Source organism: Poeciliopsis prolifica, unplaced genomic scaffold (genome assembly GCF_027474105.1).
Source record: "Poeciliopsis prolifica strain line A6 unplaced genomic scaffold, Auburn_PproV2 SCAFFOLD034, whole genome shotgun sequence".
NCBI classification, from domain to species: Eukaryota; Metazoa; Chordata; class Actinopteri; order Cyprinodontiformes; family Poeciliidae; genus Poeciliopsis; species Poeciliopsis prolifica.
The window spans coordinates 2,412,026-2,430,099 of NW_026562409.1; the positions used below are offsets into that span (position 1 = coordinate 2,412,026).

Sequence of the window (18,074 nt, forward strand, 5' to 3'; positions counted from 1 at the left end):
ACAAAATTTTATTTCTTGCTAAAACGTTAGTATTGTTTCATGAAGTGTAAAAGACGTTTGCACTAGAAACTAAAGATTCAGTGTTTTTGAAGAATACTTCAGAAATCTAATCATGTTATATTTTCTCAACTTGAAATTAAAATCTGGTGCCAATTTTATGACGTCGAGGCCAATAAATCACAAAAAATCAGAGTTGTAAATGCACCTTTTTGGAATAAATAAATCAAATCAAAGCAACAGGATGAAAAGTGCAACACCAAGGGATCATCCAAAGTCCTCTGGGTTACGCAACAGCCCTGCATTCCAGGTACGGTTCCCGGCCTGGACTTGATATGAATCGAGTCGGATCTAAAGGAGCGGGGCAGATCTCCTGGATCCACACACTCAGTCCTTTCATGACTCCAGGCGTGCACTCTGACACCTTCTGCTTCTGTTTCTGCCTCTGTTTGTCAGACACTGAGTTTGCAGTTGAGGTATGAGGAAGGCGAGCTGAAGGGGGAAACCCCCTCTCCTTTCCAGGGGCAGATATGAGATGAGTTTGGGCAGGGCGTCGAGCTGCTGCCTGGCTGCTTGCATGTCACCAGGATCACAGTCAAGAACCCTCACTGCACAATCGTTCCAGTTGCTGAATAATACAAAGCAAACAGTGACCTACTTTCAAAGTAGGGAACAAGCTGGAGAGAAAACCCGGAACAGGATTCAGCTGGGAAGCGGAGCGGAGTCGGAAAAAACAGGCGGATGATCAGGGGAGAGAAAAGTGCTCACATTTTCTACAGATACTGCTATGGAAAAAAATAATCTTGTAAAAGTACGCGTTGAACTCTTTTACTCGAGTAGAAGTAAAAAAGTACAAGTTTTTATATGTCTTTAAGTACAAAACGTAAAACGTACACTGCAAAAACGCTAAATCTTCAGTATTTTTGGTCTGATTTCTTGTGCAAATATCTTATTATACTTTACATAAAACAAAACTAATTTTCAAGTAACTTTTCAGCAAGATATAGGAGCTTGTTTTAAGTAAATAAATATTAAATATTAAGAAAAATAGTTTGTCATATTATTTCACTTACAACATGAGAAAAATGTCTTGAAAAGTAATTTACCAATTGAAGAAGTTTAATTTAACTTTTTGACCAAATTTACAAAAGTACTGACTTAAAATAAGCCCAGATATATTGCAGAACAGCTGCTTGAAAGTTATTGTTTTATTTAAAGTATAAAAAAAATTTGGGCGAGAAGCCAGATAAAAAATACTTGGTGTTATTTTGTGGTTTTGCTGTGTAATGTTCATCTGCAAAAATACTGAATTTGTTTTAAATGTTTTGCGTCTCTGAATGTTTTCCTCTGTTGTTTGTGATGTCACTCAGGTTAAAGTCTCCATCCATGTTGTTTTTCTCACACGGCAGTTTGTTCTTCCAACTGCATCACAGACACTATAAAACACTTTTTGAGAGAACTTCATAGTTTTTTCATCATGATGAAACAAAGAACATGTGAAAATGTAAGGCCTTTTCTCTTAAAATAAAACGTCCTTAGAAAGATTAATACTCAAGAACTTTTACTTTTTTTACTCTACAACTTCGGTGAAAGCTCCAAAGATTTCAACTCCACCAGATTGATTGAAATATGTCAGCATGTCCTGTCAAGTGAGAGCCAGAATCCGGTCCGAGAATTCCAGCTCCGTGGCTTGTAGCCTCCTCTAAATGTGATTAAATCAGACAGGCAGGGATACAGCAGAGCCCCCATGCTGGAGGCCTCCTGCACCAGGAATGCAGTTCAGGGTATCAGGGCATGTGTCACACAATCAACCCGAGCAACGCACACCTTTCGGCTCCGGATTCCTCCTCATTCAGCCCCCAAAATGTCTGTCTGGCGCTCACCTCTCCAACTGAGGGAACATTGTAATATTTGGTACATTTCCATATCCTGTGGTTCACTTTTAAGTTGCTGGTGCAAGTAGTGTGTGAGTTATGCCACACACATGAAAAAGTCATTTCTATATTGTTTTTTTACACATTTAGGTGAATAATATTCACCTAATATGTTCGCTGCTGCCGCTGCTGTGGAAACGAGGTGCAAAAAGGCTTTGGACCGGACCTGGCACCGAGTCAAAACAAAACAAGCTTTGAAATAACAGTTCCCCTCCTCGCCTGTGGGGCGCTACAGTGAAGGAAATAACCTGAAGAAGACACTGAAGGCAACTTCCTTCTTCACAAAATGTGAACAAAAAACCTCTCTACCAAGGGTGTCATGGATATGGAAGAACGAGACGACCAAAAAACAAATCCTTTTAGTACAACTTTTGGTTTTAAATTATTTTTAAGTACAAGTGTTGTTGAAATTCCTTGTATCCATCCATTAATCAATTCATTCAGCCATCCGTCAATGAATGGGTGATTGGATGGATGTATTCATCCGCAATCCTGGTATCTATCCATCCATCCAATTATTTTAATCCTTTTGTTGCTTTTTTTTAATTGCTTTTGTAAACAATAAACCAGGTTTTAAAGTGTGTGTGTGTGTGTGTGTGTGTGTGTGTGTGTGTGTGTGTGTGTGTGTGTGTGTGTGTGTGTGTGTGTGTGTGTGTCCGTTTGAAGGGGGCTTGTGATGTTTTTCCTGGATGTGAAATCAAACTCACTGGGAGGAAGCAGCTTGTTGTCGGGGTTCGGGTTATGAAAGTTCGGCAGCAGGTTTCCAGGTGCTCCTTCCTCCCAGCAACACCAGCAGGGTTGTGTGTTACAAAAGCCTCATCATCAGAGACCCGGTAGCCGTGGAAACCTAAAGCAGCAGGTCAGCGTTATAAAATGGAAACATGCTGGTTGGATGTGATCTTCAGCAGGAAGTCTTTTCTGAAGCTGTTTGCAAAGCGAAACCCAGCATCTCTGCTGCAGCCTGCGTGAAAACCGCTTTGCTGTTTCCTTGGGAACGAAGACGAGTGGCGGGTGAAAGTGACACTGACCAATTAAGAGGTGAGAAAGGCAGCGGCGCTTTGCCTCTCATGTCGCCTCGGTGAATTATCATCAAGCGCTTTTCTGAGTCACTTAGAGAGGAATGTCATTAAAACAGAACAGGCAGCAAAACTGCATGATTCAAGAACTTCAGAAACTTTTTACATCATTATTTTAAAACATGAAGTGGCATTTAAAACGCCAGTTGTGCTACAGTAACTGAAGAGCAACCAGTGTTGGTTTCTATAATGAGTGTTTTAAGGCTCAGAGGTAATGACTATCATCTAGATCAACCATCCAAACAACTGAACGTAGTTATCACATCTGTTTTCTAAACATCATTAATTTTGGATAATTTATTGGAATCACTAAGGAATGATTTCACAACGATCAACCATTAGACCTTTTCTCTACCGAACATGTGGCTGAATTTATCTTCCCAGCTTCTTATTCTTAGACTGGATTCACATCAGCAATGTTTGGTTCACTTTAATCAAAGTCCAGTCCGTTTGCCTCGAAAGTCTGGTTTGTCTGGGAAGACCAGAGTTCGACCAAAAAGCAAACTGGATCTTGGTTCAGTAAACTCTGGTGTGGTTTAAATTCATATTTCAACATCGAGCGGACCAGAGGCCACTCCAAAAGCAGAAGTGGACTACAGTGCAGGGTATTCTGGGTAGTTACAACAAAAACAATCATGCTAGCAGCAGATATTGCTATCAAGAAGCACATAAACTTCAGCTATTACAAGTAGAAGCTGCAAGGTCAAATAGAGACAGTGACAAAGTTGGTCTTCTGGTTCTGTCATCATCAAGCAAACACACATCTTAATCTGCAAGCAACATTCAGCTTCTCTGAGTTGAGAAGTTTTCTGTAACAAACTCCCAGAAATCTTCTCAAAACAGCTAAAAACACCAAGTTCTTGACGGAGGACACCAACATATGGTGAAGAGGGTCATTGGTTTGTTTTGTGTCTAAAAGCCTCATGAAGCTCTCTGTCTCTCTCTCTCTGTCTGACTGGACAGATAAACTCACCGCTCTCCCTCTGAGGCGCCTCTCATCTCGTGATGTTTCTGAAACCTCTTCATGAACCGGAGACGTAGCCTGACCTCTGACACCTGGTTTAAGAGGACAGATATCCCAACTCATCCACTGGAGCCAGGCTGCCCAAAGTAGGGTCAGCATCCTGCATGTTTTAGTTCTCTCCATGGTGGTAGTAACAACCTTTCCTCCATGTCAATGCTCTTCTTCTAATGAGCCACCATTTGATCCAGGTGTGTTAAACCAGGGAGAGAACTAAACTATGCAGGCTGCCGGCCCTCAAAGACCAATTTGACTTTGGGCACCACTGCAAAGAAGCTCATCTTAGAAGCTTTAGAAACACCATTATTAATAAAGTCAGGAGTTATAGCATAATTTTCTAATGAAGTTGCAAAGCTTCAGCTCAGTGATAAGCCCCTCACCACCTTTAATGAAGCCTATAGAGTGTGATGCTAACCAACCGAGGTAAAGAGAAAACAAAATAAATTTATTTCAGCTTTTATTTTTAAGTATATCAGTTGTGGAGGCCAAGTTAATGTGAAGTAATATTCAGTTATTGTTAAAACATTTTGTTTAATATGTAATTTAATAAGTGAATTTATTTAAGTTTAGGAAGAATTATTAGTACTGCATGTAGCTAATTTTGTAATGTTTTGTTGTCAATGAGTGTTTTATTTTAAGTTGTATGTTTATAGTTTAAGTGTCCATTTCGCAATTTATGCAAATGAGGTGTGGACACTGTAGCGTTAACAAGAAAGAAAGGAAAGGCGCTGCTAGTTTATCTACAGAGCCACACGGTTTTTCAACCGTAGTTTGTTTGTGAAGGTTAGATAAGATACAACTGCTCTTGTAAAGGATATCTCACAAAACTGTGGAATAAATTTTTGTTTTGCATCCTTATTTCGGAGCGCTGTGGAAGTTTTTATTTTCCTCTACAAACACGCGAGTGGATACAGCAAAGAAACCTTGTGGCAACACATCAGTGTTGATCCTCCATAGCAGAGCACTATAGTTCTAAAATGTTGTATAAATGTTCATTTCTCATCTCAGTTATCCTTTGTGTTGCTCTATAAAGTCTTCTTGAGGCTGACAGATGAAAAGCTGCTAATATTTTATAGCTCGGTTGTTTCTGAATCCCATTAACATGTAGAGATCAGCGGGCGTCTGAGTGCTCTCAGCATCCATTTGCAGCTAGAGAGGCTTTTAAACAGACAGATGGAGGACTGGATGTTTGGGATCTGCTGCAGGCCAGGTGTGGAAACGCTCCACCAACAGCTCGGATCATCCCTGCAATCCGTCGAGAGCAACAAACACCCACACAGCCTCCTGGAGTACAACACCTTTTCCTCTCCACCGCCTACATCTCCCACTCCCTGCCTCTCTTCCACCGGTTCCCGCCTCGGATGTTTGGGTGCAGATCAGAGGCCGGACAGCTTTTGCAGAGGTGGCACCTCTGCTGGAGTTGCAACAGTCTAATCTAGTCCATGAGTAAGACTTAATTCTGTCTGTGGAAGCTAAATGTGCTGCTCTGTGCTGCCACCAAGTGGTCAGGAGAAAACACAGCATCAACAGAAACCGTCAGGTTGTTGGGAATCTCTGAAAAAAGTGTGTGATGCATATTAAAACCACAAGCAAAAGTTTATCTTAATAATTAATGATCAGTAAATCAACAGATGGATGAATGTATTGGTCTGATGTTTTGCTGTACAGTCAAACAAAAAGAAGAAGAATGGGGTTTCATTTGAAAGGTTATACTGTAAAAAAGCAACAGCTACAATTTGTTGTTGCAAATTTAACCTCTAAAAATGTGGATGTTTTTAAAGTTATATCTTCACCATGTTAGTCAAACATAGATTTCAAAGTTTCAAACTAAATATTAAATTTTAAAGCAAAATATTTAGTAGCAAACTAAATATTTATGTCAAAATTTTACATTTATTTTACTAATTAAAATAAATATGTTTGTAGCTCAAATTTTGTTTTATATTTATTTTGCTTCAAACTAAATATTTATTATCCAAAACTAAATATCTAGCAACCAAGCTAAAGGTACACTTATTTTAACTAATGTTAATAATTTATTGTAACTATTTTATAACTTAGCATTTTATTTAAAAAAAAATATTAGATACAATTTTCTTGTCTCTCTACTGCCTCCTAGTGGCCTCCACTTTTAATAACGCAGCTAAACAAAAGTATTGATTCAACAATGACAGAAAATAACTGGAATTATCAGCAATACCTCTGCACTTTAAGATCAATTATAATGTTTATACAGATGATGAAAGAAGAAGAATGCAAAAAAAAAATTGTATAATCCTAAATTTCAGTTTCTCAGATTTAGGGCTGCAACTAGTTATCAATTAATCTATCAATAATTCCACCGATTAATTGGATAAAAGACGTTTTTTAATGCAATTAGATAAAAATAGAAGAGAAGTTCTGTGTAGAACATATTTATCTTAAATACAAAATGTATATATTTTGGGCAGTTTTGGCTTAAATACTGTTTAAATACTCAACCTTTTTGAGTCTGTATATTTCAGTTAATGATTAAATGATTACAAAATTAATTGACAATTAATTCAATAATCAATTAATCACAATTAATTTGATTCATCATTCCAGTTTGATTTGTCATATTCCATATTTCTGTGTGTTTTGTCCTTTTGTTTTTTAGGAGTAAAAAAAGAAGTGAGTGAAATTAAGTACAGCTTCCAGGCAGCTTTTCTGCTCCACTTCCTCCCAGAGCTGACATCAGACTTAAATTCTGCCACGCTGAAAAACACCAAAAAGCAAAAAGACCAAACAACAGAAAACTAGATTTAAGAACAAATGAATGAAAAAGAAAATTTTTTGCGAAAGCCTTTCCTCTTAAGTCCTCTTGTTGTACTTGTCTCAGGAGGAAGATGCGATAATATGAGGGGGACAGAAAGAAACAAGCTAATAAAAGATGAAAGTTGGAGCTTCATTTGAAAAAAGAAAAAGAGGAACCAGCTTTGTGGGCAAATGTCTCTCAACACTCCATACTGATCCTTGTTGCAGCCAGCTCTGGTTTCTATGGAGAGTCCGCCTACACAGCCAGCAGTGAAGGCAACACAAACGCGCTCATAATGCCAATCTTCACCCACTCGGCATCCACTGTTTTAAATGCCGCTGCCTCCCGTCTCCTGTTCCCTTGTGTCTGCAACGCACTGAAAATCTCCTCATCCTTCCAGTCTGGAGCTCCAGATTTTATGTAACCAGAAACATTTGTAAAAGAGTAGGCAGTTTCTACTGGAGGAGGAAAACAGCTCCCATCTTCCTGTGATTCTGTCAGAATCAACTTACCATTACAGAAAAGCAAACTGAGCTTCTGCAGTCATTAGCTGTGCATCCTGTTAGCCTTTAGCATAGGTTGGGGCTTGTATGGGATATTTTTCTCAAAACCTAAAGTTTTATCACAGATGTGTTCTCTGATTCTGATGGAGATATTATCAATTCAAAACGGGTGTTTCTTCCCACTATTGCCATGTGTTTGCTCAGTAGGAAAAATAGCTGCAAAGTCACTGACTCAAAATAGTAGATTTTTAATTACCAAAGATATATTTTATAAATTTGACAATATTATTTAAATGAATAGATTCTATTAATATGGACTAAATTTATTCAGGATAATATGGATTCTACTTGACCTGTCAGTAGACTGCCTTGAGATTAAATTTGATGTTACCTGCATAAACACAATTTCCAAGAGCTGTATTTACACACCTTTATCACTAAAATGCAACAACGGCTAAGATTTTAAAAGATTAATAAAACTGTTAATTTTTCTTGAATCTTTTAATGTGAAATTGTCATTTTGATTATAATAAATCTTATTTCACAAGCAAATGAAACACTGTAATGGTGTGAGAGATTCAGTGTTTTCAGAAAAAGTAGATGGCTTATTTCTTGGCCACACACCATATCTCTCTCTCTCTTTCTCTCTCTGTCTCTCTCTCTCTCTCTTACAAGCACGCACGCACGCACACACACACACACAGACCCACACACACACACACACACACTCTAAGAAAGACACATCAGATCATTCAATTCCACACAAGCTGATGTTTTCAAGCCTTTGTTTCTGTAAATTATTTTTGTTTTTGTGCTTCTGCTGAAATGTTACAAGAAGGATTAAAATGTTACATCAGACAAATACAAAATAATAAATTTTCTAATTCAGAAATGTCAGCCCCATGAGTGCTTTTAATGTGTGTATATGTCTGATGTAAAATCTTAATCCTAAATGTCACAAATATAGAGATTTTTCTTTTTTCATTTTAGTAGGACTAGTGCACGGTCCATTTGTTCTTGGTTCTCAAAGCGAATTTGACACTCACAATATGGCGGACGCGCTGCCGCATGAGTTCCACACGACAACAAGGAGGGTGTTGTGGTGTAGAGGGAGTCCAGCAAAGCTCCACTAGATACGCCTACTGCAGTCAGATTCTCCTAAACTAGTTCAGTGCAGCATCTACGATCGTACATCTGTTATCATTACGTAATGTTTGCTCTTGTTTTGAAGCCCTAATTTTGAAAGTCTGAGGCTACTTCCGGTTATCTCCAGCTAGCATCAGAAACATCACGATGGCAGCTGAGTCCGAGTGAGTTTACCGTTGATATTTCTGATATTTGTTCACAGATTACAAATGACAGAAGTAGACCCTGTTTTACCTTGACCAGCTCCAAACTGGCCGCTGTTTCCTTGGGAATACCTGGAAATTTGCCGCAGCCTTCAGCTAACGCGAGGCTAACCGGTTAGCTTTACTGTTAATAAAACTGTAAACAAGCTGAAAGTTTGTTTGTGTTCACAGGGTTCAGTCTGAGATCGAGGTGCTGCAGTCCATCTACCTGGAGGAGCTGCAGGTGGACAGGAGAGAGGACGGGTGAGGAAGTCCTGCTGGGATCTGGACAGAAAATTATGCTTTGTATGGAATAAACTATTAAAAAAGGCTAAAAAAATAATGTAGAATGTATTAATAATCCATAAATATCACCTGAGACAGTAAGTATGTCAGAAAAATGTTGGAAGTCAGGTCAAAGTTCATTTGCAGAAGAACCAATCTGTACTGGTTACAGAACCAATCTGTACTGGTTGGTTATAGACCAAAGCTCAACAGCTCTTTGCTATTGTTTGCAAAGAGCTGAACAGGGATATCAATTTATGACGGTGTTTTCCAGATTGTAAAACACCTATCCAGTCGTTATGATGCATTAAATGGTCTGAAAGTTGTAGCATTTAGTCTGTGTGTCTCGTTTGTGTTGCTGCAGGGGCTGGCAGGTGAGTCTGGTTCTGTATCCATCCACTGCAGAAGACTCTGTCTCCCAGTTTGTCCGACTCACTCTGACTCTGAACCTCGATCTGAAGGTACAACGACCTCCCACCCTGAATTAACACCCTTCTCTCTTCTCTTTCTGCCTCCAATCTGAGTTTGTGTGTTTTTGCTGTCAATCACATGTGAAAATTTCAGACACTTTTGTGTAAATTTGAGTATGATGCGAATTGGATTCACCAGGCACTTAAGAATGACAAACTCTTCAAACTCAGCATATTAATTATTTTATTGTTTGACTCAAAATGTTTTTGAACAACCATTGCAGGCTTTAAATGCAGCTAAATAAAGAAAAATGCTGCACTTTTCATGAGCCCGTAGCATGTTTTTTGCTATATAAAAATCAATTTCTATGGGTTTTTTTTAACAATTTGTTTTCATCCTGTCGTGTTTTTTATGATAAATATTTGTAAGATACAACTACTGTAGTACAATAGAAGCTTTTTCTCAGTTGTCAAAATAAATTTTAGAATTTTGGTCACATATCATTCAAAGAAGTAATTTTTTTCCAGAATCTGTTTTAGGATTAATATTTACTGAGTTTAACCAGCAAAATTCAGCGGTCGCCCCACTGCACACTTCCATGAACATGTAATTCACATTTCCACCACTAGATGGCGTCAAAGCACTTCTAATAGTCTGAACAATAATCTGTAGTGTCCATTTCCCCCATTTAATTATGTTCAAAAATATTTAACCACTTCTGGACTAATGAAGCTAATTAGCATCATTAGTCCAGAAGTGGTTAAAGGTGATTGACAAATTTTCTTTCATTTCTTCAGTATCCCTCGTCGTCTCCGGTCATCTCCATTCATAACCCACGCGGGCTCTCCGACGATAAACTCAGCAGGTGAAAACTTTGCTGCGCCGCCGTCACAGCAGCCCAGAGACTCGGTTTTTAATGATGATTTGGTTGTTTCTGCGCAGCGTCCAGAAGTGTCTCCAGGCGGAGGCTGAATCGTGGCTCGGCTCTCCGGTGTTGTATCAACTCATCGAGGTCAGAGCATAACGGCTTTGAATAAAAATCTGATTATTGGAGGCATTTTGTCATTTCTGTGACCCTCTGGTTTGCTTAATTTCTACACAGAAAGCTAAAGAAATCCTGACTGAAAGCAATATTCCTCATGGGAACTGTGTCATATGCCTTTATGGTTTCAAGGTAAGGTGTTTCCATCTCTGAAGGTTAGATCTGGTCATCAACCTCATGCCTCAGATTTGCTCGCGTAGGCCTGTCACAATAAACCAGTTAATCACATGATCAGTTAAAATAAGCTCAACAATTTCCATTTTCAGGATTTATTGTTTTTCTGTTTTCTCTCTTTCTACCAAAAACTGCATGACAAACGTCTTCAGATTTTTGCTTTGGTCTCAAACATCCTGACAGGCCTACTCTCTCTGCAAAAACAGAAAATCTATCCAGTTATTTTTGGTCTATTTTACAATGCACATGAAGTCAGACCAAACTAAAAAAGTAACTTTTCAGCAAGATATGAGTCATTAAATCTTCATTTTTGAGTAAGAAAGTACTAGTTCCACTGGCAGATTATTTCACTAAAAACATTTTCCCATGTTACAAATGAAATAATCAGTGGAACTGTATTTTTCTTAAACAACAAAAAACAAGCTCTTATATCGTGCAGAAAAGTTGCTGGTATGTTTAATTTTGTCCTACCAGTTTTGTCTTATTTCAAATATTTCTAACAGAAGCTAGACCAAAAAAAAAGATTTTGTTTTTTCGGTTCTGATGTGAGTTTATTTCTGTTTTCGGTTCTCAGGAGGGTGAGACCTTCACCAAGACCAGCTGCTACCATTACTTCCACTCCCACTGCCTCGGCCGCTACGTGGTCCACTCAGAGCGGGAGCTGCGGCAGAGGGAGAAGGAGCTGGAGGAGGATAAAACCAGAGATGGAAGCAGCGTTCAGGTCAGATACCAGCAGTTGGATGGAAGAACTCAAACAGTTTAATCAAAATCCTCCTAAATCTGGACTCTCCGCCGACAGGAGCTGACGGTGGTGTGTCCGGTTTGCAGAGAGCCTCTCACGTATGACAGAAACCAGCTTCTAAAATCTCCTGCACCTGAACTGCCTGAGGTAAATCAGCCAGCATGAAGCGAATCAAGAGCAGCTCTGAGCTGCAACTTGGTGAATAGAAGTAAAAATTTGGCAACAGACTATTACATTTTAGCCAGAAAAGGTGAACATTTTTTGATGTCGAAAGGTCGGAAATTTGTATAAAAAACTTTATAAGTGACACAAAACAGATCAAGTGCGTAAAAAAACAAAAACAGTTTTGGTTATAAAATTAATTTTGTCTCCTAGATTTACCACTTGAGTCTTAAAGAACTTCCTGCAAATTTCTCACTTCACAATTTTAGAAGTGATCATGGTTTTCAGTTCGGAGATCTATGCCCGTTGTGTGGAAATGTTTTGGAGTGAATGTTCTCCTGTGTGTTTGCATATTCTTGTGCCGATGTGCTGACCGTAGCGGTCAGGAGTCTAACGGCAGTTTCCTGTCAGCTCGATCAGGCGGCGATCGGCTCCGACTTTCAGAGGAAGTGGGGTCAACTCCAGAAGATTCTGGAGAAGCAGAGGTGCAACGGCGGGATCATCGACCCGGAGGAGGAATCCAACCGATTCCTGATCCACATCCAGGAGGTTGGGACGCCGTTCAGCCACCTGATTAATTCGTCAAGTCTAATTAAATCATTAAAACTGAGTCAGTGACCACATATTTTCACACTGTTTGAATAGTAATCACTAAAGAAATAACATCCTGTTTAAGGTCAGTTAGACTTACTATCATTTTTATTGGCTACGTATCACAATAATTGCTGTTTTTACAATAGAAATGATTAAAATTCCGAATTAAGCTAACTGTGCCCTTTGAAAAGGACAGCCAAAGCAAAAATGATGCCTTATAAGATTCAGTTGAGGTTATTGTTTCAACATTTGGGTTCATTTTCATTTGAGACATATTTCTCTCTTTAATTTCTGGAGGTTTGTCCTCTGAAGATGAAATGATTAAACTTTGATTTACAAATTCTGATGAAACAAACATTCATATTTGAAGATTTTAAAAAACTATTGAAAGAAAACAAGTTTTTCTGCTGTTTAGCTAATCTGAACTATCCTGACCAAAAATAAGTTATCAGATTTCGTCGTTTTCAACTGTAGATTAGATCGATAACACAAATTGATTATTGTATTAATTGTTAACTTGTGTGGCTGAAGCCTTCAGCTGGTTTTTAGCGACGCCTCTTGTCCTGTTTGCCTGGAACAGACAGAAAGTGTGAAATGGATTCCTCAAGGTGTGAAGCTGCTGGGAAAAAAAAGCTCCAAAATTAATGAATTGCACAATAAATTAAAACCAATTCAATGATTTATCATTTTTCTCTTTCTACCAAAAACTTGAAGACAGAAATCTTAGTCTTTTTGAGGTTTAGAGGCTAATTTTATTTGTTGTTTCTATTTAAAATATATTCCAGATCCAGTGTTAAATGTCCATTAGAATTTAAAGCTTATTGATGTTTGAGACAGTTTTTTGCATTAAATATTGCATTACTTCAAAACGGTCTCAAAACAACAATATAGTTTATTGCAATAACTTCTGGTACAGTTTATGATCCTAACAGATCCGGTCTCAGTTACCTCTGGTTCTGGTTCTGTTGTTCCTTGCAGACGCCTCCCGTGTCTGAAGACGTAAACCCGGAGGTCGATGCGTCCCCACCACCCCCGGTTTCCTCCTCCTCTGATGAAGCCGGCGTCCGATCGGAGCGGTTTGTTCCCGGACTGTCCCGGGTCCCAGGCTTCCAGGCCAGAGCGCCGAGAAGAGGAGGAAGACCCAAACCCCGTCATGGGCAGGGCCCCCCCATCACAGAGCACCTGGAGCAGCTCGCTCTGTCAGACTGCACCGACCAATCACAGGTGATCCTGGGAGACGGTGGCCAACAGACGCCGTGCCGGACCGGGTCGGGGGAGGAACCAGAGAAGCAGGTTCCTCCGACTGATTTAGACTGTGAGGTCCCAAAAGATGGAGCCAGGGGACACAGAGGGAGAAGAAGGGGCCCCTACCGGCCTGCCCCGCACCACTTTGGGGCTCCTGGGGCCCCACAACAGCACCGGGACAGCCGGGTCAGAAGTCGAGGAGGTGGCGGGCCTCGGCGCGGCCATTACACCCGGGGTCTCCAACAGAAGGTGGTGGAGCGGGGAAGAGAGGAATTGGTATGACAAAGGGCGACCAGAGGGTGGAGGAACGCCAGAACGCGAGCCTCCATCATCAGATTAAAACGCTGCGACAGAAAGGACTCTGGACACCGCCTCCTGTCCCGCTGTCTCCAACGCACTTTTGTCTTTTCTCCAGTTGTGTCCAGCTGGTCGCTGCTTTGTGATGTGATGCCAAACGGCTTAAAGAACTATAAATTAAATCTACTCTGGGTGTCAGTTTGGTGCAGTAGTCTCTTTCTATTGGTTCAGTTTATTCCATTTAAAAGTAGTTTTTTTGAAAAATATATAAAGTTTTTATTATGGATGTCGACTAATGGTTCATTAGATTAACATTAGTTTCCATGGATTACAGCTTCTTTTAATATGGTTTGGCCACCGTCCAATAGGGGGCGCCACTGATGATCATCACCTAATTTAAAAACTGATTTGCTGTGTAGGTGAAGATGAAACGACAGAAAAATGGAGGTTGAAGCAAAAAAGAAAAAAATTGTAACAAGATGGGGGGAAAACGTGCCATGACCTTAAACAGGATGGAAAGACCCCAACATGGCTGAAATAAAACATTTCTGCAAAGGAGAGCGATATGAGGCGTGTTTGTCAAACATACACACACACATGCAAACACTTTTATTTGAGCCCACATGTCTGTATTAAAATGTGCTGATGTAACATCCTAAATATGTTCAACTGGAAGCAGAAAAACAAAAAATAAACCTCAGTTTATGCTGAAGTAATGTAATGCCAGTGGTCATTTCCTCCAGACACGGATATCGGTTTGTGAAAGCCAAAAAGAAAGTCCAAGGAAGAAGTGATGATCTGGGTGGAAACAATCCTGCTCCACTCATCCCAGAAGAACTGAGATGGTTCTCCCAGTTAAAGAAGAATAGAGAAATGGACCAATATGGTCAGATGTGTGGACCACTGCTACACTTACACATAATAATTTAGCACAATTATTGTGCAAGTTGTAGTTTTGAGGATTCAGGTCTCAATGGGCTTACCTGGTTAAATAAAGGAAATAAATTTGTTGTTGAGCTACGATCCAAAACATTAACCTCTCAAACCTGAATATTTAAGAAAGTAAAAGTGACGGTTTGGCTTTCTTAGCCAAAAAACAAACAAACACATAGCTATTGACATATTGGTTTCCCCCAGGAAACCTGTTAAGCTTGATGGAAAAGTCAGTGAGGTCATCCATGAGCAACCTGCTGTGTTTTTGGAAAAAAATAAAATAAAAATTACATAAACATTCAAGTACATGTGAAGCCAAATGAAAACTGCAGGAACGGTGCGCCACTCTTCATGTCCAATGCTACAAACTGAGCTTAATCAGTTTGCAGTCAGTTACTGGTGTGTAAAAATCCCAATTTAAAAACAAACTTCCATTGTGTGATTTTGTCCGGTGGAAAAACTACAAAACATCAAGTCTGTATTCAGAGGATTTTTCCATTTATTCAACCCAACAATTGGAAGATATTAGCATTAGCACATAGCATGCGCTTCAGATCTATACAAAATAGCGTTAGCATCATGGTGATACCAAGCATTTAGCATGATAAAATGTTATACAAGTGTAAAAACTTTATTTTAAAACATCCATCATCATTAGTACAGAAAGAAAAGAAAAACATTTGAACAAGTAAAATGATTGTAGCAACATATAAAAGTTTCCTCTTTGCAGTACAACAAATAAAAGCAAAGAGGAAAAAGAATAACTTTATGACCTGGAGAAAACCTCTGACGGCTCCTCGGATCTGTGGGACACTCAAACCCCTCCACTGCGATAAGGTGACGGTTGTGGAGGGAAAAATAAAACCAGAAACAGTTGAACTGATCTAGAGAGGCCTGAAGGCGGCACTCTGGTGAGAGAACACGGTAGAGGAAGACCTGATGGTATTAACTGGTATAAAATGGCTGCCATCAATCAGCTTAGGGCCAGTGGTTTATTTCCATTTTCTTCTTTACAGACTGACATTGTACAAATCGGAATTATAAAGTTTTATTACATTTAGGGACAAACTAGACAGCGAGTAAGAAAACATGACAGCTACCATTTTGTAATCCGTTTTTTCTCTCTATAGAAGCTCCACCCGTCACCTCACCGTTCTCCCGCTCCGGTTAACGTTCCACTTCCATGAATGTAGAAAGTTCTCGTGACCAGCCGACCTGCTGTTGTCTCTGCTCTGTCTTCTCTCAGGTCCAGTCGGTCGTGGCAGATGGCTACAGATTCTGAGCCCGGTTCTGATTCTGCTGGAAGTTTCTTCCTGTTGTGAGAGTTCTTCCTCTCAACTGTCGGTCCGTGCAGGCTCGGTCTGAGGGATTGCTCTAAGGTTAACGACTCAACACGAGCGACTTGCTGTCGCCCCCTGCTGATCAGGAGGAGTGACTGCTGTAAGTCAATGACTCCATGCAGTCTGTTGGGTTTCCTTTGGTACAAACTGTTTACACTATTTAAATAATTAACTTAGCTTATTGTACTGTTAATTAATGCAATCGGAATATATCTGATTGAACTCAAATTATTTCAAAGGGCATTGAGACTACTTGCTGTGAATTGGCACTATATGAAATTAATCATTAAATTAACCCCAACAACAAATAAAACGAATATACCAACTCCAAAATTCCCAAATGCATATAAAATAAATAATAAATTTATATTTAATAATTAAATTGCTCCTGAAAGAATCTGCTTTGTTGCTGCTGACAGTTTTCAAAAAATGCAGTTTGGTTCCAGTAATCTATCATTTCCTTGTTTATGTATGTTAGCTCTTTTAATTAATTTCTCTGCACTCATTATTGCTCAGAAGTTATTTCCATACCAGTTTAATTCCTTTGTGTTTGGTTCCTAAGGGTGCATTCACACCAGCCCAGTTTAGTCTGCGTTGATCCAAATCCAGTCCGTTTGTTTGGGGATATATGAATGAACTGTGGTCCACCTGAAAACCCAGGACTCTGTTTGGCTGAAGTGAACTCTGATGCGGTTCATATACGTTATGTAAACGAGACTGCTCCAAAAGCAGGAATTGGATTGTACCACAATGCATTCTGGGTAAATTCCACCAAAAAAACCCCAGTGAGTCTAGCTAGCTCTAGCAGAGGAAATCGCTCTTTTAAAAAAGACAAAAGAGAAATCCTACAACTGCTAAAATCTGACGCTGGGCCATTTTTGTTACATTTTGTGAAGACGGAAGTTGTGCTCATTGTCTTCCTTAGAGGTTTATGTGTCGTTTCCTTCTGTGGCTGCAGCGCCACCACAGGCGAGGAGGGGAACTGTTTTTTAGGGTTTGGTTGGTTTGACTCAATGCAGTGAGAAAGAGAACTGCAGGAGCTGAAAATGTAACAAATGTTGTGATTTATCAGACTAACAGGCGTGAAAACACTCTTACTTTATTCTCTTGTCAGGCCTTCCTTATTGGTTTTCAGTTTCTCTTCAGTTTTACTTCTCGTTCAGCTGTGGTGTGAATTAATCTCACTCCCTCATTTCTTCTCTTTCTGACTGTTGCTGCACTTCAAATCGTAAACATGACAAGAATAATAATGAATAATATGATACAGAAGAGACGGATGACAGAGCAGAGAAGACACCAGGCTGGATTCATCGTTTCTTCTTGCTTCTGCATAGACAGATCCTCCAAAGCCCCAGTCTGAGGTGGAGATGTCTGTGCAGAGGAGGTTTGAGGCCCAGAGGTTCTGGTAGATGTTTGGTTTTTAGTCCTCCTGCACAAAAAAATGACACCCAGGCAGGGAAAAAATGATTAGCAGAGAACTGATGAGCGCGTGGCTTCCTGTGTGTGTGTGTTTCTGTGTGCGCGTCTGAGAAGACACACTACCTCACCTCTCATGTTTCAGTGAGAGAAGCAAAGCTGAAGACGGCAGACGGACCCAGAGAGAGGAAGACGAGCTGGAAAACACACCGATAGGTAACCGTCCTGCAGGGAATCGGATGTTTTACCGGGTTTAGTTTGGAAAAGCAGAAGGTAAGCTTGAGTCAAGTGCTTCAGATGGAAGTGAGGTGTGATATGAACCGTGGTGTGTGTGTGTGTGTGGTGGAGCATGCAGAGCTGAGATTACACAGTGGGGTCAAACCTTGATCTGTTGGATGGGTTTTCGATGATTGTAGTTTCTAAAAACAGCTTCTCCACAGCTCCAAGTCACACTTTCATCCGGAAACCTTCTCTCCGATCTACATCTTGTTTTAACTCAAGTTACTTGTTTTCCACATGAACTGATTGTTATGTTTACATTTTTAAAAAGTGAAAATAGAAGGGCATCTCTGGAGGTTTTGTTTTCAAACTGGTTCTGGTTGAGTCGCACTCCCAATAAATTCAATTAAAATCTTCTCAAAATAAGAAGGAAAATGTAAAGAGTAGGTTTTATTTTGGTTCTGGGGCAAATTTAACTGCCACACAACACGAAAAAATGTTAGTTTTACTGTAATGATTACAACTGAAGGGGAAGTCAGGAACCACAGCTATTGTTGGCTTGCATGAGTTGAAGAGACA

The 18,074-nt window shown here is 39.7% G+C and overlaps 1 protein-coding gene across 1 annotated transcript; it reads left to right on the top strand.

The window, feature by feature from the left end:
• Nucleotides 1-8,390: 8,390 nt before the first annotated feature.
• rnf25 (ring finger protein 25) lies at nt 8,391-14,299 on the top strand. The gene is made up of 10 exons (XM_055051763.1): nt 8,391-8,617; nt 8,828-8,899; nt 9,285-9,381; nt 10,129-10,196; nt 10,274-10,343; nt 10,434-10,505; nt 11,122-11,268; nt 11,347-11,436; nt 11,863-12,000; nt 13,024-14,299. The coding sequence occupies exons 1-10, from the start codon at nt 8,601-8,603 to the stop codon at nt 13,570-13,572; spliced, it is 1,320 nt and encodes a 439-aa protein (XP_054907738.1). The 5' UTR covers nt 8,391-8,600; the 3' UTR covers nt 13,573-14,299.
• The last annotated feature ends 3,775 nt before the right edge of the window (nt 14,300-18,074 follow it).

Excerpts from the sequence above, each read along its gene's own strand:
- rnf25 (XM_055051763.1), top strand. Across the intron at positions 8,900-9,284 it reads GTGGACAGGAGAGAGGACGG|GGGCTGGCAGGTGAGTCTGG; the intron begins GTGAGGAAGTCC and ends GTGTTGCTGCAG. Across the intron at positions 11,437-11,862 it reads CTGCACCTGAACTGCCTGAG|CTCGATCAGGCGGCGATCGG; the intron begins GTAAATCAGCCA and ends GTTTCCTGTCAG.